Source organism: Coregonus clupeaformis, chromosome 8, assembly GCF_020615455.1.
Source record: "Coregonus clupeaformis isolate EN_2021a chromosome 8, ASM2061545v1, whole genome shotgun sequence".
In the NCBI taxonomy this organism is placed as follows: Eukaryota; Metazoa; Chordata; class Actinopteri; order Salmoniformes; family Salmonidae; genus Coregonus; species Coregonus clupeaformis.
In genome coordinates, this window is record NC_059199.1 from 37,119,085 (window position 1) to 37,139,167 (window position 20,083).

At 43.0% G+C, this 20,083-nt stretch overlaps 1 protein-coding gene across 4 annotated transcripts in view; it reads right to left on the minus strand.

The window, feature by feature from the left end:
- Positions 1-20,083, minus strand: part of LOC121571948 (trafficking protein particle complex subunit 9) — a 322,870-nt gene that overhangs the window by 161,011 nt on the left and 141,776 nt on the right. For all 4 annotated transcript variants that reach the window (XM_041883749.2, XM_041883745.2, XM_041883747.2 and 1 more), the window contains one exon: positions 10,086-10,204. In XM_041883749.2, coding sequence (XP_041739683.1) covers positions 10,086-10,204 — 119 coding nt within the window. The remainder of the gene's footprint in view (positions 1-10,085; positions 10,205-20,083) is intronic.

Genomic DNA, 20,083 nt, shown 5'->3' on the forward strand with positions numbered 1-20,083 from the left:
TTTTTGGCGTCAGAGCTCTCCATGAATAAACATACAAAAAATCCTTCTTCGTGGTTATGGACCTTGAATCATTTATGATTAAAACCAGAGCCTTACAACCTCTTGTAATGATTCAAGCTTAGGTTGAATTAGAGATAGAAATTCACATGACAGATTGGTCCTTTGAGCCGGATCTTAAATACGTCTTTATCGTTCTAAGGACACCGAATCCGTGCACGGCCGGGTGATTGCATCCGTGGAGAATAGTCCTGGCCTTCGACGTTAAGGTTATAAACAGGCCGGAGATTACTCTTATGAACGATAAAGACGTTAACGAGTTTGAAAAAGCATTTAAATCCAAACTGCAAGGAAAAGGTCAGCAATTTTTATTCATGGGTTTTGGTGAAATGATTTGAACTTGTATGAGAATAGTAATTATTGTGGAGGGCAGAGAATAGTTACCAAAATCTCAAAGGAAGTAATAATTATTACGAAACGGGGAGGGTCCGCAATTGACCCTAGGTAAATAGCTATTACCAGAATAATCTAGTCCGAAATGACAAGGGGTGAAAGGCCATCACCAATGTAAACTAGTTTTTATTGAGACTGTACTGGGTACAGTGCTACGATAAACAGGGAAAGGGATGATTTTTGTAGTGTGCTATGGATACATAAAACAGGTCAAAAGTCGCGTATACGACTGGGGATTTGCTAGAACTCTGTGTGTTTCATGAAACTAGAGCAGTTACGACCTCTAGGTTACAAATAGGTTTAGCAAATGACTGTATAATGTTGTGTACGTTTGAGACTTGAGAATCCATCAGTATACGTGATAATTGTTTCAAGGAAGGAGCTAAAAAAAAATTGGGTCGCGTGAGAACAAATGGTTATCGACCCCTTTCATGAAACCGGAGTTTTAAATAAAAAACTCTGGGTTAGGGGTTAAATAATTTTAAATGGTTAATTACAAAAGCAGATCATACATTGGCTCAAGAGACACACTAAAATAATAGCTCCTAGAAGAATAATTCTGGGAATTATTACTAAAGGGGGGGATTTTTATTTTTCCACCATGGGAAATAAATCTTCTAAAGAGGTCCGAGAATTAACGGGGGATGAAAGATATATGTTAGGAAGAGATCAAAGAAATATGTTTTATGGATCCATTTGGGAGAAGAGGTATGAATTTATTGGGCATCTCGAAGTAAAAAGTTAGAAGTTATATGATTAGGCAGATGCATATAAAATGAATTTGAAAAAACAGCGAAAGGAGGGGCTAGAGAGAGCGAGTGTTTTTTTAAGCGCGAAAAGTGCTTTAACGGTAACAAAGGAATATTTAACCATCGTGACTGCAGGGGTAAAGAAAAGGAATAGGACAGTCAATTTTTTGGTTCAACGGGTAAAATGTTTGAAAAAATGATTTGTGTCAATTAAGAATTGGCTAAAAACACCACAAAGCGATTATTTGAGAGGTACCTATAAAATTCCAACGATGCATATGTATGAACTTTCGCACTCAAACGTAGACGTACGTCATGAGTGAGAAAGTAGAGTATATTTACATTAGCATTTTTGGTCATTTGGCAGACGCTCTGGTCCGGAGCGACTTGCAGAACCAATAGAGGGTTGCATTGAACTATTATGTTGTGTTGGGCATTTGAATGACATAAGGTGAAATATGTGTGTATGAGGGAATTCAACGGCGGGTATGAATGATAACCGGATACTACTTAGTATTTGGTTGGTTAAATGCTGAATAAGAGATTTGAGGCGTGGTTATGGGGTAACTAGGAAGACGCACTTATTCAATGGGGAATGGGTGTAGGGAGAGAGAGTTTTTATGTGTATTAAAAGTTGCATTAGATAGCTTTAGTAATATTCTAGATAGGTCTATGAAAATATGTTACAAGTATGAATGACATTATTTCCTAAGAAGGAAGATTGTAGGGAAGTTTCCCGCGCCTCCCCCATAATGTAGGAAGGAGCAGGAGAGGGGGAGGAGGTGAGAGACAGTACATAGTTCAAATGGTAGGAATGTCATTAAGTGTATGCTGATCAACGATATCAAGCATTTGTTTTATTGATTGGGGCCGAATCAGAGAGAACTGTTAAAGAGATTGAATAGCGAACTGAAATGGGTTGGCGGGAAAATACAAATAGTTGGAACATTTTAAAACGATAATTTATTTTCGTTACAGGGAAGCAAGTGGCATTGGCTGTTGTGCTGGGGGAATAGCGCCAGCCTGTGGTGGGTTCTGGATTTGTTATAAATAAATCTATATTTTAAACTAAAGTGATGGAATAGACTACAATTATAACATCAGAAAAAGGACACAATATAATTCGTAATAGTTATTATAATTATTATTGATAGTTATTGCAGTTATTGTCTCCTGAGTGGCGCAGTGGTCTAAGGCACTGCATCGCAGTGCTAACTGTGCCACTAGAGATCCTGGTTCGAATCCAGGCTCTGTCGCAGCCGGCCGCGACCGGGAGACTCATGGGCGGCGCACAATTGGCCAAGCGTCGTCCAGGGTAGGGGAGGGAATGGCCGGCAGGGATGTAGCTCAGTTGATAGAGCATGGTGTTTGCAACGCCAGGGTTGTGGGTTCGATTCCCACGGGGGGCCAGTATAAAAAAAAATATATATATATGTATTCACTAACTGTAGGTCGCTCTGGATAGGAGCGTCTGCTAGGTGACTAGAATGTAAATGTATTATCATTGATTCAGTAATGATAGAAGCGTAGAGAGGAAATAGGCAGGTTAAGGGTAGAGTTAGATAGAGAGAAAGAGGCAGGAAAAGCTAGAGAAAGTAAACACAGAGTTTAAACACAGGGAGTTGAGGAGATGTAGTAAGAGCTATAGAGGGTGTGGTGCACCCTAAGACAGGAACAGAGGGGTTCAAGAGGGATTTGGAGAGTCTAGCAGCAAGCTTTAAGCTAAACACAGGGGAAATTGAGAGGGCAGTCAGAACCCTAGTTGGGAAAGATTGGGCAGCTGTTCGGGGGCAGTGGGTTTCAGGGGATGCCAATGGAGCAGTCCTACCATGGGCAATATGTTGGGAAAATAACTGAGTTGTGTAATAATTTAAGGGAACATTACCATCGACATGCTGACTTCTCCAAAGTACATGAATGTAAACAGGAAGACAGTGAGACCATCAGCCAAGTGGCATACCTGAGCCTCCCCAGGGACAGGGAAATGATACTCCGTACCATCAGCAGCTAATAAATAGCATTCCTTAGTGGAATGAGACCAGAAATAAGCAGGAATATTAAGAGGACTTTAGTGGGATGGGGAACTACTTCGTAGGCCGAGGTCAAGAGATATGCAATCCATCATGAGCGGAATAGTAGACAGGATAGAGTAAGAAAAAGAACATACGGGAGCTGAGTATTTAATGGCCACTAGGGGAAATAGCTGGTAGAGGTAGAACTCCAGAATAGAAGGGGAGAGAGATTTTCTTAGGGGGTGGATCAAATAATTGATAATGGATCATTTGAAATGAGATCACATGTAGCAGATTTAGAGTAATCAATTAAATAATCATTGTATACTCGAGGAATTTTGAGTGATTTTATGGATTAGTTATAAGGAATTAGATTGATACAAACATTATTCATGGGTTAGGACTGGGGATATCTGTATCATGTTTTGTGTGTACTACCATCTTTAGATTACTGATGGTAATTGAAGGTTAACAAAATGTATAACCAGGAGAAAGAGATTAGGTTATATCATTGGAATGTTGCTAAGGGGAAGCAGTAGTGAAGTTAGGTCATAAAAGGGAGCTACAAAATTAAGTTGAGCCTGGCTATCTTTGATTGTTGTTTTTCAATTGGGTTTTTCAAATTTAAAAAAAACACACCCAGCATGATGTTTATAAAGGGTTGTTATGTTGAATTTAGGGGATTTTCAGCAGTTCATGGGTGGTGTTTACTATGCTGTAGGATGGAACGGTTGGTTGGGGGATATTTGAACCTAAATTAATGGAATAAGCTGCAGTAATCAGAGGAATGTACAATCTAAGGCGAGACAACTATTGCCTAGATCATTGATTTAGCAATAGGATCAGGTAGATAGGGACTAGAGAAAAAAAAAATTAGATAAAGAATGATGAGCTTTTTGGTAAGGATAGACTGTTGTAAAGCTTGGGTACTCCATTATGTACTGCATGCGGGTAAATTAAGTGATCTTATCTATGGGAAGGCAATGGCGGCCCATGGTAAAATCATTTGGAACTCTAGGGAGGCATACATATATCAGGGATGTTACCCAAATGGTAGAGAGTAAAGAGGGATATGACATTGGTCGCGATTTAAAGATGATGGGTTTTTTTTGGTGGGCTATTAGAGATAACTGGGTTAATCACGAACATAGAGGTTTTTATTCTTTGTTGCTAGGCAGAAGACTTAGGTGACCTAAATATGGACTTGTCATGTCCAACAATCAGTCTTCAGGTCAAGCCCGGGAGAGCCGGGGTAGAACAGAGGTTGAACTAAACATAAGTGTTTTTACAAGATAAGAGATTGATTGATTGGATTACTAATTGATTCTGAACTGAATGAAAGTCGAATTTAGCCGCCATAAAGACAAAGGAAGTGGGAGGAGCAATAAAGAAGCAAAAGACAATCTCAAAAATGAAAGACATGGCAATTGGTTGATAAATTACCTAAGGGAATGTTTAGGTAGGTGGTAAATATTGACACATAAGCAGAACTATGTGTCAAGAGGGGGGAAGAGGCTAATTGTAGGATTAAATAATATACGAAGGAGAGGACAAAATACTTTTAAAAAAAAAACATTTTTTTAGATAGTCTAAAAAGAGAATGCAGTCAGAAATTGTTAGATTAATCTGAACATGTGTGAAGATAGTTTATTAACCACACCCGTATGTCAGAGGTTTTGTGCCCCACAGGTGAACTAAAGGAGAAGGTGACCCACTATCTAACCAGGTGACTGGTGAGCATCCATTCACTAGAAGGAAAACTGGAAGCAGGCCTGTTGGGAAGGGCCCTATCAGGTTATGTTGGTCACCACCTTGGCCATTAGAATAGCAGAGAGAGGAACCTGGGTCCATGTTACCCACTGCAAGAAGGTAAGACCACATACAAGCACCAGAGTTGGCGAGCAGAACTGGGCCACAGGGTCCGGGGGTCACCTCTGTCAACGAAGATCTCCTACCCAGACCTATCATCACTGTAGTGTGTTCCTAGGGTGTGAGTATGGGGTGGTACTGAGCAGAAGGACTCAAGACAGGAGAGGGTTGGCGGTTTTTGGGAATATGGGTGACCCTGAGCTGCATCATAGTCTCGACAATAGTCGTGGTATGTCAAGATCCACCACCACCTCGCACCAATTACGCTATGGCCTTACCATTATTAAGAAATAAAAGGGAAGCGACCCGACATACTGACCGTCAAGGGCGAGTGATCTACAAAATAGGAGTCAGAGAAGGGTGGGGAGTAAGATTCAACTTACTGGGCTTGCGCGGACAAATACGGATGGGATACTTGTCTAAGATTACATTTGATGGAGTCAAAAGATATGGAAAGCACAGGTACTGTCATTAATCCACTAACAGCAATAGACCGAGTAGATCAGTCAAGGGATGACGGAGTCAATTCGACTAACCCGTCCACTATGAAAGATTTTCTCTTCCCAGAATGGAACAATGGGGAAGTGGAGGGGGTCCCTGATGAGAATCTCTGGTTAAAGTGGATGAAATACACCGCTAGGGCCTTGGGGGAGACCAATTGTTATGCATGCTCCATTGGGCGACCGACAATGTTGACCGCCCCAATGCCAAAGGCAATGTTTCCCTGTGTATTAGACCTGGGGTCCAATCAAAAAGAGCCAAATTGCACAGGGATTGGGCTGGCAAAATTGACATACTGGGCCAGCCCACCTAGATTCACTTTAACTCCTGGCGAATACCAGTGTTACATACATAGAAATGGCACCCGTAACTTGGGTGATTTTGATGGCTGTAAGGAGATAATTAATGTGACTGATTTAGATAAGGAAGGGAGGGAGAAAAAAAATTAGGAGCCTAACCATCCCTCTGACTGATGTGTGGTGGGCATGCACTAACAAAGGGAGCATTCGGCAGACATTACCAGAGGGATGGGTGGGTACTTGTGCACCAGTATTGTTGGTCCAACCTGTAAGAATTGGTCATCAAAGACCAGTGACAGGAAGAATAATTAGGAGAAAAAGAAATATAAGTCAGGATGGAAATAGCCCAATTTGGATAGATGGTATAGGCATCCCCAGGGGTGTTCCAGACAAATACAAAGCTATGAATCAAATATGGGAGAGTTTTACTACAACATTTTTCTGGTGGGTGACAATAAACAAAAATATGGACTGGATAAATTATATCTATTACAACCAACAATGATTTATTGACCAGACTAGAGATGCAGTAAAGGGGATCTCTGAGCGATTATCCGCCATCCCGCTCATAACTTAGTAGAGGTTGGTTCTAGATCAGGCAGAAAGGGCCGGTGTCTATAGAAAGATAAGCCATTGTTGCACATTTATCCCCTAACAACACCACACTGGATGGGACAGTCACCAGAGCTCTTACAGAATTAACTGCACTAAGTGAAGGATGAACTGAACTCAGAAGTTAGTACATTGTGGATAGGGTGGTTTGATGAAATATTTGATAAATGGAAAACCCTAGCAGCCACCATCTTAGGAGCGGTCAGTGTTTGTATGGGTATTCTTGTATTATGTGGTTGTTGTCTTGTTCCCTGTGTCCGAGGATTGGTGAGTCAGGCGTTGGTGAAATGCAGTATCTAAACAATGATGAGAGATGGACTGACTCCGGACTCTGACCAGGGGAATGTGAAAACGATCCTCCAGGCTTGGTGGATGACGAGGATTTGGACCCTGAAAGACCGCAATTGGATGAAATGTTTATTAGTTCTGATGTGATCTCTGAGATTAATCATGCTTGTAAAATACATTTATCCTGAATGTGGGAATATTTAGTCAAAGGGGTGGATTGTTAGATTAATTTGGATTTTAAGAATAATGACTAAAGGATTTCACCCCAAATACAGTATAAATGTTAGAATTATCATGTAGTGTCAACCCACTAACAGAGGGGGCGGTACTAAACATTCAAGGGTGAAGGGGAAGGCGGAAACTGTTTAGAAAAGCCACCTAAAGGTGGGAGGAGTCAAGTTCAGGAGGTATAAAATCGTATGTTTGTGTTTTTGGCATCAGAGCTCTCCATGAATAAACATACAAAAAATCCTTCTTCGTGGTTATGGACCTTGAATAATTTATGATTAAAACCAGAGCCTTACAACCTCTGGTAATGATTCAAGCTTAGGTTGAATTAGAGATAGAAATTCACATGACAATTGTTGAGCATAATAGGCACGCATGCAAACAACTGCGCGCACACACACACACACACAATGTATTCCTGTGGCATTTCCAAGCAGGCTGTGATGTGTAGCTAACTACTGTAACAAATGCAGAGGCACAGAGTAGAAATATCATTATGAGAAGGAATAGGATTGTTCACCAGGTGGCTCAGAGGGAAATACCACTGGTTCCTATTGGACAGGCAATCAGTATGATCAGCACGGATGTGGAGGAAGGTAGGCTAAAACACATACCCACATACACACGAGCAGGAAGGTGGATGAAGGCACAAGTTTATCAAGCGCACCACTGTGAAGGCTAAGACAAAACAATCTATGAAGTAGAACTACAGTCTGGGGAAAAAAGTTGGTTGACCCAATCTGTGCACATAAGGCATTTCAGCTACATACAGTATCAATGGGATATGTGATTATGAAATCACATCTTTCAATAGAAAGTACATTTACTACGAGCAAAAACTGGCAAAAAAGCAGTCCATGTAGGTTTTAGTTGTTGTTTTCAGTAAGAAATAGTGGGCAGACACTATGATGACCTGCACTAGAACCAGTAGGCCAGCTAAGTACAAATCTAGAGTGAGTCAGACTAAAAACAATGTTGCATCAAAACGATGAGTCAGATGCCTCAGGAAATATGAATCCATATAGCACCGTACATTCAAATAAGAGTAGCCACGAGAAATTTTTAATATACAGCTCAAACACATGGTTTACCTCCTCCCCCCCAACCAAGTGATTCAACCAGCACCCCCAAAGTAGACGAGATCATCAGGAAAACCCAGCCACTTTATCTCATGCCCTTGCTGATGGAAGGAGGGTTTCACTCAAAATCTCACGATACATGGCCCCATTCATTCTTTCCTTTACACGGATCAGTCGTCCTGGTCCCTTTGCAGAAAACAGCCCCAAAGCATGATGTTTCCAACCCCATGCTTCACAGTAGGTATGGTGTTCTTTGGATGCAACTCAGCATTCTTTGTCCTCCAAACATGACGAAGTTGAGTTTTTACCAAAAAGTTATATTTTGGTTTCATCTGACCATATGACATTCTCCCAATCCTCTTCTGGATCATCCAAATGCACTTCAGACGGGCCTGGACATGTACTGGCTTAAGCAGGGGGACACGTCTCGCATTGCAGGATTTGAGTCCCTGGCGGCGTAGTGTGTTACTGATGGTTGGCTTTGTTACTTTGGTCCCAGCTCTCTGCAGGTCATTCACTAGGTCCCCCGTGTGGTTCTGGGATTTTTGCTCACCGTTCTTGTGATCATTTTGACCCCACGGGGTGAGATCTTGCGTGAGCCCCGGATCGAGGGAGATTATCAGTGGTCTTGTTACATACTCAAACACAGTTAGGGAAAACATTGGTTAACATTCAGACTGTTCAGTCTAACCAGCAGGAGAGTTCCGATTTATGTGCAAATCACCCCTTATCCATTACACTTCAAAAATGCACACACAGGGCTATGTTATGGCAAAGTTCCCACATTATGTGTAATTGGTCGGTTCTGGGATCACCTCTGCAGCAAAACTGTATAAACAACATAATCTGCACTGAGAGTCTGAGCTGCCTGTCTGTCATTCTCTACTCTGTTCTTAATAAACTCAACCAGCCGACTGATGGAATGGTCAGCTTCATATTTTCAGTGGAGAGTTGGAGGGCAGCATAATGGAATTAAGAAGGAGATTCTTCCTCCTGTATAGATTCTCTACGTGTAATGGGTTACGTCAGGCGTTTTCAAAGTCTGAGACAGCGGTGTAAAATAAATTGTTGTAATTGCATTTTTTTTAAGACGCCATGAGAGCAATTTTAGGAGTTGAGAAATTAACGTGGTAGCACTGGAAAACTGGGATATCCCTCTTTTTAAATGTAGCCATCAAAACTGCTTTTAAAGAGGTTTTCCCTGGGATTGTAGCTAGAAACAGGCCTAATATTTATTCATTATTATTTGACTTGGCTATCCTTTTACACCTCCCCTTACGCCCCCCCCCCACCCCCACACACACAGACAGGCGTGCCTCACACTTTGAAAACGTCTAGGTTATGTAATATGGCCAGAGGCGAGGAGATATGTATATTAGGAGAGGGAATGGTAGAGTGGACGCGGCTGGGAGGTTGTGTGTGCGTACATTACAGCTATCCATAAGCGCTCCGTGATCAGTCACAATGGAGAGGTTCACCCCTGCAGACAGAACTCAACAAACTCTACAACACCAAAGCCTCACACACACACATATCCCATCCCCTGTTCTCTCTACCCCACAGAGAATGTAGTTCAGCGAGGCATCAGCCTGTTCTCTCCACTGATCGACATCAGCTGCAGCCTGATAGAGACACACCACATTAACTCTGTGTACCTTCTTGTCTATGTGCGAAAAGCTGCAGTTAGGCTCTCTGTCTTTCTATCTGTCTATCCTCAGCTCCCTCCCTGCTTTTTAAACAAACAGCTACACCCACCCTAATTACCCCAACATGACGCTCATTACCTATCTGCAGCATCAGAATATGGGCTGAGACAGACAGCAACACAAGGAGGGAAATACATTTAAAAGAACCTTTGGAAGTCATGAAATGAGTAAAGTGTCACGGAAATGATTAAGTAGAGAAATGTTCCAGCTGAAATATCATTGTGGTAATACAAGATCACATTGTTTAGAGAAAAGAGAGGAGGAGAGGGGAGAGGAGAGGTGTCAGTCCTACCTTGATGTGGTTGTAGTCTGTCTTGCTGGACTCGCTCCCCAACGGCTTGGTCTCAGCCCGGGGTTTGAGGACTTGTCTCAGGGGGCTGGAGATGGGGAGGCCTGTCATACTGATCCCATCTAGAACAGCAGCAGAGAGGATCAGCCAGTCAGAAGACACACAACTACAGTAATCCCAGACGTCATTTAATTTAACTTGACAGTTGTTAAAACTTACATAAACACATACAAACATATTAGGGTGAGAGACTTTCCCTGATCCCAAAGTCTTCCCTGGTCGAGTAGGGAGCAACTCCCATCTTCTTCATACATGAGGACATGATCATTTCCATACATTTTGTGAGCAGAATATGTAACAGTAGCTCACAAGCCTATCTTTTTTTTGTTGTATATAGTTTTAATGCAGAGTTCAGAGCTGTAAACAACACAATCCTCCACAGAGCTTCAGAGGAGCATCAAACAGCCATATCAGCTTCCAGGAAGTGGTTCCTATTTTCAGCTAGCCATGCTACAGACTATCCCACAGTGTGACGTAGACACTGAGCATCCAGTCTCTGACGTTAGTGGAAACATCTCTGTCTCCTGAGGGAATCACTGGGTTAGCTGCTGCAAAGATCTGGCCCACACACACGCACAGTCTTGTACAGCTAACCTTGTGGGGACACACAATTCAGTCCCATTCAAAATCCTATTTTCCCTAACCCGTACTCTTACCCTAACCTTAACCCAAAAACCTAACCTTAACCCTAAACCTAGCTCCTAACACTAACCCTAGCTCCTAACCCTAACACTAACACTAATTCTAACCTTAACCCTAAACCCCCTAGAAACAGCATTTGAACTTGTGGGGACCAACAAAATGTCCCCAGTTGGTCAAACAAAAATGTGTTTACTATTCTTCTGGTCCCCACAAGAATAGTTAGGGGAACAACATGGCAGGAATAAAAGTTCAAACAGTTAGAGCCCGCCAGCTCTGCCTCCATATCCCACTTTGATACAAAGCTTTCCAACACATTCTACTGACATGGCTGGCATTTGTGATTAGTAGTCTACAAGCGGCTAACCTGGTACATATTCATAAAGCCTCTCAGAGTAGGACTACTGATCTCAGATCAGTTTAGCCTTTTAGATCATAATGAATGAGATTACATGGACAGGGTACATCTGATCCTCCTCTGAGATGCTTTACGAATACAAGCCCAGAACCACTACAGCTAGCACAGTGTCAATCAGTCAGCATTGTCTCTTTGTCATTTTCCATATCCTACTCACAGAAACAGATTAGATATGCATCCAGACAGAGGGAGGTTGAAGGAAACAGGAAGAGAGAACACTGATAAGTAGTATCTTTATTGACTAGCACCTCCATTAAGGCATGCAGCCTGTTTCCAGACACACATACATCTTCATGTCTAATCCTGACAGAGAGCGAGAAAGGGAGAGAGAGACAGACATAAAAGAGACAAACAGAGAGAGACAGAGATAAAGAGACAAACAGAGAGAGACAGAGATAAAGAGACACAGAGAGAGACAGAGATAAAGAGACAAACAGAGAGAGACAGAGATAAAGAGACAAACAGAGAGAGACAGAGATAAAAAGTCAAACAGAGAGAGACAGAGATAAAGAGACACAGAGAGAGACAGAGATAAAGAGACAAACAGAGAGAGACAGAGATAAAGAGACAAACAGAGAGAGACAGAGATAAAGAGACAAACAGAGAGAGACAGAGATAAAGAGACACAGAGACAGACAGAGATAAAGAGACAAACAGAGAGAGACAGAGATAAAGAGACAGAGAGAGACAGAGATAAAGAGACACAGAGAGAGACAGAGATAAAGAGACAGAGACAGTGATAAAGAGAGACAGAGAGAGACAGCGATAAAGAGACACAGATAAAGACACACAGAGAGACACAGATAAAGAGACACACAGAGACAGAGATAAAGAGACAAACAGAGAGAGACAGAGATAAAGAGACAAACAGAGAGAGACAGAGATAAAGAGACAAACAGAGAGAGACAGAGAGTGCGTAACGGGCGGAGAAATTGAAGACGACATCACTCAACATCATCCCTCTTTCCTTGCCATCACCCTCCATCTGTCCCTGCCTCTTTCTCTGTCAATCTCTCTCTCCATCCACCTAGCGGGAGAGTCTGACTATACAGTGGGGAAAAAAAGTATTTAGTCAGCCACCAATTGTGCAAGTTCTCCCACTTAAAAAGATGAGAGAGGCCTGTAATTTTCATCATAGGTACACGTCAACTATGACAGACAAATTGAGATTTTTTTCTCCAGAAAATCACATTGTAGGATTTTTTATGAATTTATTTGCAAATTATGGTGGAAAATAAGTATTTGGTCACCTACAAACAAGCAAGATTTCTGGCTCTCACAGACCTGTAACTTCTTCTTTAAGAGGCTCCTCTGTCCTCCACTCGTTACCTGTATTAATGGCACCTGTTTGAACTTGTTATCAGTATAAAAGACACCTGTCCACAACCTCAAACAGTCACACTCCAAACTCCACTATGGCCAAGACCAAAGAGCTGTCAAAGGACACCAGAAACAAAATTGTAGACCTGCACCAGGCTGGGAATACTGAATCTACAATAGGTAAGCAGCTTGGTTTTAAGAAATCAACTGTGGGAGCAATTATTAGGAAATGGAAGACATACAAGACCACTGATAATCTCCCTCGATCTGGGGCTCCACGCAAGATCTAACCCCGTGGGGTCAAAATGATCACAAGAACGGTGAGCAAAAATCCCAGAACCACACGGGTGGACCTAGTGAATGACCTGCAGAGAGCTGGGACCAAAGTAACAAAGCCTACCATCAGTAACACACTACGCCACCAGGGACTCAAATCCTGCAGTGACAGGAGTGTCCCCCTGCTTAAGCCAGTACATGTCCAGGCCCGTCTGAAGTTTGCTAGAGTGCATTTGGATGATCCAGAAGAGGATTGGGAGAATGTCATATGGTCAGATGAAACCAAAATAGAACTTTTTGGTAATACCTCAACTCGTCGTGTTTGGAGGACAAAGAATGCTGAGTTGCATCCAAAGAACACCATACCTACTGTGAAGCATGGAGGTGGAAACATCATGCTTTGGGGCTATTTTTCTGCAAAGGGACCAGGACGACTGATCCATGTAAAGGAAATACTGAATGGGGCCATGTATCGTGAGATTTTTAGTGAAAACCTCCTTCCATCAGCAAGGGCATTGAAGATGAAACGTGGCTGGGTCTTTCAGCATGACAATGATCCCAAACACACCGCCCGGGCAACGAAGGAGTGGCTTCGTAAGAAGCATTTCAAGGTCCTGGAGTGGCCTAGCCAGTCTCCAGATCTCAACCCCATAGAAAATCAACTGTGGGAGCAATTATTAGGTAGCTCAGCTGGTAGAGCACGGCGCTTGTAACGCCAAGGTAGTGGGTTCGATCCCCGGGACCACCCATACACAAAAAATTAAAAATTAAATGTATGCACGCATGACTGTAAGTCGCTTTGGATAAAAGCGTCTGCTAAATGGCATATTATTATTATTATTAAAATCTTTGGAGGGAGTTGAAAGTCCGTGTTGCCCAGCAACAGCCCCAAAACATCACTGCTCTAGAGGAGATCTGCATGGAGGAATGGGCCAAAATACCAGCAACAGTGTGTGAAAACCTTGTGAAAACTTACAGAAAACGTTTGACCTGTGTCATTGCCAACAAAGTGTATATAACAAAGTATTGAGAAACTTTTGTTATTGACCAAATACTTATTTTCCACCATAATTTGCAAATAAATTCATTAAAAATCCTACAATGTGATTTTCTGGATTTTTTTTTCTCATTTTGTCTGTCATAGTTGACGTGTACCTATGATGAATATTACAGGCCTCTCTCATCTTTTTAAGTGGGAGAACTTGCACAATTGGCGGCTGACTAAATACTTTTTTCCCCCACTGTAAATCACTACAGATTATATTAGTGACAGTGAATTGATCTAATACAGAATGATAAACTGGAAATCAACATCAACAAAGTCTTCCACAAGAGATGAGGTAATGTGAATTTTTGCAATGCCACCTCTCGGCTCCACACACACTTGTGCTTTTCCTGGAAGGTGAGTCAAGGCTACTGTAGTAAAAGGGGCCTATGACTGTATGACTGATTGCATTGTAAACAGAAACGCTTCTTCAATATCCTGTCAAGGGGAGAGGAACATGAGGCTGTAAAATACAAGGCAACAAAGTCCCGTTCTGTTCCGTGGAGAGAGAGAGACAACACCTGAACACTTGGGCAGAGAGGTCGACTCTGGGAGCAGCTAGCAAAGGACATTTTACATTACATTTTAGTCATTTAGCAGACACTCTTATCCAGAGCGACTTACAGTTAGTGAGTGCATACATAATTGTTTTAATTTTTCATACTGGCCCCCCGTGGGAATCGAACCCACAACCCTGGCGTTGCAAACGCCATGCTCTACCAACTGAGCTACATCCCGGCCGGCCATTCCCTCCCCTACCCTGGACGACGCTGGGCCAATTGTGCGCCGCCCCATGGGTCTCCCGGTCACGGCCAGCTACGACAGAGCCTGGATACGAACCAGGATCTCTAGTGGCACTGCGATGCAGTGCCTTAGACCACTGTGCCACTCGGGAGGACCTTTGACCCCCATTAACATACATTGGTTTATTAGAAGCATCACGTAGATAGACAATTTCCTCCATAAACAACGAGAGACAGAGAAAGAGAGCGTATTCACTAGGTGTGAATCACAATTCCTCGGCTGGTATTATTTTAGGAGCTATATTATTCACAAGTAGCCCAGCCCAGGTGAGACTGACAGATAACTAGAGACGGAGAGAAAATAAGATGAGGAAATTATAGTAGCTCTTTTCAAATGCCCACACTTTCTGCTGTCATTATTACAACATCAAACATCTAAATTACAAAGACGCAGGCAGTTTCTTTCAGATGGAGGGAGAGAGACCAGAAGAGGGAGAAAGGGAGAGGGATGAGGAAAGAGGGAGAGCGGAAGAGGGAGAGAGAGAGATGTAGAGTGAGGGAGAGAGAAAGAGAGTAGGAGAGAGAAAGAGAGTAGGAGAGAGAAAGAGATCAGAAGAGAAAGAGAGATGAGAGGGAGCAGTAGAGGGAGAGAGACATGATGACAGAGGGAATAAGAGAGTGAGGTAATGCAGGATCTGAACAAATTATTGCCATCATTACTCACAGCCATTTGAGTCATACTAAATACAGCATTACCGACAGAACCACATCATCCAGACAGACAGAGCAAATAAAGATGTTATTTTATGATCAATCCCCCATACTCCCTTACCTTCAGTAGTAAACTGCTCATAATGCTGTTAGATGGTTCTCATCACATTTATCTTGTGAGGTGACAAAGTGAACAATATATCTTCCATCGTCCATCTTATTGTCATTTTACATCTATGAATGCTTATGTACTGCTTACTAATGTATTATGTATGGCTTATGACTGTTAAAGACATGCTCAGGTACTTTGGCGACTAAGAAAGCATTTTTTAAAACTCCTGCTTTGGGCTGGATGTGTCAATGTGTAGTTCATTCATGCATCATCTACGAGCAGAATTACAGTTTTACCTCAATTAGCCACGAAATCCCTAGTTTGAAAGTGACTGTTATCTTGAAGCTGTGCCGCGACATTTTCCCTATATTTCCCCTCACGTGGGCCAGCCCCCTAGCAATTTGAGTTCTAACCCATGAGCTTCAGTCCCTTGCATTTGAGTGACTGCTAGTAAGAGGCCTGCCCAGCCTTATACAATCAGGTTGCAGGGCGGGCCCAACGGCTCAGTGGACACAGCAGAGACAGAGAGCGCAATGACGTGGTGCACATATATGCACATATGTGATGTAGTATGCCGTTTTCAGGGACCACTTTTGGCCCGAGAGTGCTACTTTCAGGCTACTGGCTAAAAAGTACACAAAAGTACCGGAGAATCTCTTTAATAAGATGTCCTTTTTAGGTACTCTTAATTTGGGAATCATATATATTTGACAGAAAGAAATGTACAAAGATGTTCATTTAGACATAGATAACGTTTTTATCAAATAAGCTATCAAAAAGTCCCACAATTATAAATTTTTTCAATAAAGAATTGGTCAATTAAGTCCAAAATATATTTCAATTTAAATGTCACGTTTAAATAGCACTTTAAATGGTCGCTGCACTCTGCTGATTGAGTCATTATAAGAATTGGTCACTTGAAATGAGGGTCCATTCAGTCGATACACTGGGCTGAATATAACAGACTCATTGAGCTGCTGTCTCAATGGTTCCTGCCTCTGGAACTGAAAAGATTAAGGCATTACAATGAAGTATAAAAGCTTCGTAATAGTGGAAAGTCAGTCAATTGTGTAACTGATCTTCATATAATAATAAGTCTTAATTCACTCCGAATATCCCATACAAAGTCATATCTCGGTACATTTGAAGAAAATATTTATGTTCATTTTCCCTCAAATAAATGCAGTCTGTCAATCTTCTGCATATTCTGTAATCATATCACAATGGTAATGTGATTAGCTGAATAGGCCTACTCTGCCGAGCAAGGACAAATCGCAACTCTCTCCACTCCAAAATGGAATGACATCTGCGAAGAAGCCCGTTGGCTGACAGATATTCTAACTGGGAACATTGGGAACATTCCGAGCTGAGCAACAAGAAGGTTACAACACTGACAGCCCCCCGCCCCCGCCCCCTGTCCCCCGCCCCCCGCCCCCCGTCCCCCGTCTCTTTGTAATTGTGCCGGCCTTTCTAAATGCATTTCCCTGGCTATTTTAATTCCCTTTAATGACGTTGTTGTACGCTGACATTTTAGAATCCATTGGCTAATGTCTTTATGCTGACCTAGGACGACCAGACACTACTCACTAGCTCTTATTGAGATGGAGAGGACGACTAGGGCACTGGCTGGAGACTTCAGCCAACACACACAGAATAATATAAAATATGCTACTTTGCGTACGCTTTTATCCAAAGCCAATTAAAGTGGAGCCAATGCATATAGTACCAGTCAAAAGTTTGGACAAACCTACTCATTCAAGGGGTTTTCTTTATTTTTACAATAATAGTGAAGACATCAAAACTTGTAGTAACCAAAAAAGTGTTAAACAAATCAAAATATATTTTATATTTTAGGTTCTTCAAAGTAGCCACCCTTTGCCTTCATGACAGCTTTGCACACTCTTGGCATTATCTCAACCAGCTTCATGAGGTAGTCACCTGGAATGCATTTCAATTAACAGGTGTGCCTTGTTAAAAGTTAATTTGTGGAATTTATTTCCTCCTTAATGCGTTTGAGCCAATCAGTTCTGTTGTGACAAGGTAGGGGTGGAATACAGAAGATAGCCCTATTTGGTAAAAGACCAAGTCCATATTATGGCAATAACAGCTCAAATAAGCAAAGAGAAATGTCAGTCCATCATTACTTTAAGACATGAAGGTCAGTCAATCCGGAACATTTCAAGAACTTTGAAAGTTTCTTTAAGTGCAGTCGCAAAAACCATCAAGCGCAATGATGAAACTGGCTCTCATGACGACCACCACAGGATAGGAAGATCCAGAGCTGCAGAGGATAAGTTCATTAGAGTTAACTGCACCTCAGATTGCAATCCAAATAAATGCTTCACAGAGTTCAAGTAACAGACACATCTCAACATCAACTGTTCAGAGGAGACCTTCATGGTCGACCTTCATGGTGGAATTGCTACAAAGAAACCACTACTAAAGGACACCGATAAGAAGAGACTTGCTTGGGCCAAGAAACACGAGCAATGGACATTAGACCGGTGGAAATCTGTTCTTTGGTCTGATGAGTCCAAATTTGACATTTTTGGTTGCAACCGTTGTGTCTTTGTGAGACGCAGAGTAGGTGAATGGATGATCTCCGCATGTGTGGTTCCCACTGTGAAGCATGGAGGAGGAGGTGTGATGGTGTGGGGGTGCTTTGCTGGTGACACTGTCTGTGATTTATTTAGAATTCAAGGCACACTTAACCAGCATGGCTACCACAGCATTCTGCAGTGATACGCCATCCCATGTGGTTTCCGCTTAGTGGGACTATCATTTATTTTTCAACAGGACAATGCCCCAACACACCTCCAGACTTGTAAGGGCTATTTGACCAAGAAGGAGAGTGATGGAGCGCTGCATCAGATGACCTGGCCTCCACAATCACCTGACCTCAACCCAATTGAGATGGTTTGGAATGAGTTGGACCGCAGAGTGAAGGAAAAGCAGCCAAAAAGTGCTCAGCATATGTGGGAACTCCTTCAAGACTGTTGGAAAAGCATTCCAGGTGAAGCTGGTTGAGAGAATGCGAAAAGTGTGCAAAGCTGTCATCAAGGCAAAGGGTGGCTACTTTGAAGAACCTAAAATATAAAATATATTTTGATTTGTTTAACACTTTGTTGGTTACTACATGATTCCATATGTATTATTTCATAGTTTTGATGTCTTCACTATTATTCTATAATGTAGAAAATTGTAAAAAATAAAGAAAAACCCTTGAATGAGTAGGTGTGTCCAAACTTTTTACTGGTACTGTACATGTTGCATACATTTTAAGAAAGGGTATGTGATCCCTGTGGGAATTGAACCCACAACTAGGGCTGGCACAAATATTGTATAATCGCGTAACCGTTCATTATGGACAATAACCGTGAACTAAATATTATAATCTTCATAATTGCTGTACCCTTTACACTCGTACCATTATACGGCTTGAAAATGGCACTGATAAACACCTAAATTGGAACGCTGTTACGGTTTCGGCCGAGGCGGCTCCTCCTCCTTGTTCGGGCAGGTTTCGCCGGTCGTCGTCTCCGGAGTTCTAGCTGCCACCGCTCTATGTTTCTTGTTTGTTTGGTTTTGTCTGTTAGTCACACCTGTTTTGTGTTAGGTCTCATTTAGCACCCTATTTAGTTTCCTTGTTGTTAGGTTAGTGTTGTGTGTAATTGTTCATGTCGTGGTTGCGCTACCCGTGTCGGTACGCTATTTTCCTTGAGTTGCCTCCTTGTGTGTTAGGAGAGTTTACGCACCTGTGTGTGCGCTCGCATTTACGCCTGTGTGCGTCCTTTTGCCTCCGGGCTGTTTTGGATATATTTTTGTGCTTAAGTAAAGTCTTGTTGGACTTATCCGCTGCTGCCTGCGCCTGATTCTACACCACACCTACACAGCACCGTGACAGAATTACACACCTTGACATGGAATCAGCAGGAGCACCCGTCGACCCCATGGAGGAGCGTCTCCTTGGTCAAGAGCACCGGATCAACCGACCGGGCACGCCTTGGAGGGCGTCATGGACACCCCTTCGTCGATGGGAGACCAGCGGGGTTCCCACAGCCCCACCTATCGCACCATCACCACCGGACAGCCAGCCCGTCCATCGACCGGAACCCAGTGGGATTCGGCTCTCGCTCCCGAGGGCATACGACGGCACCGCTGCCGGGTGTCAGGGGTTCCTCTTACAAGTGGAGCTCTACATTGCCACCATACACCCGGCGCCCTCGGGATACGAGAGCGTTTCCGCCCTCATCTCCTGTCTCACCGGCAAGGCGTTGGAGTGGGCCAACGCCGAATGGAGGGGAATAGACGCCGCCACAGTCACCTATGCGGAGTTCTCCCGTCGCTTCCGTGCGGTCTTCGACCATCCACCAGAGGGGAGAGCGGCGGGGAACGTCTATTCCACCTCCGACAGGGGATGAGGAGCGCTCAGGCGTTTGCGCTGGAGTTCCGGACTCTAGCGGCTGAGGCGGGGTGGAATGAGAGGGCCCTCATAGACCACTTCAGATGTAGCCTTCGGGAGGACGTCCGCAGGGAGTTAGCCTGCAGGGACACTACACTAACATTTGACCAGCTGGTGGACATGGCCATTCGACTGGACAACCTGCTGGCGACCCGCGGGACGTCCCAGGTGGGGGGCCTCCCATTCCACCCTCCAGCGCCTCCGAGCAGTGTCCG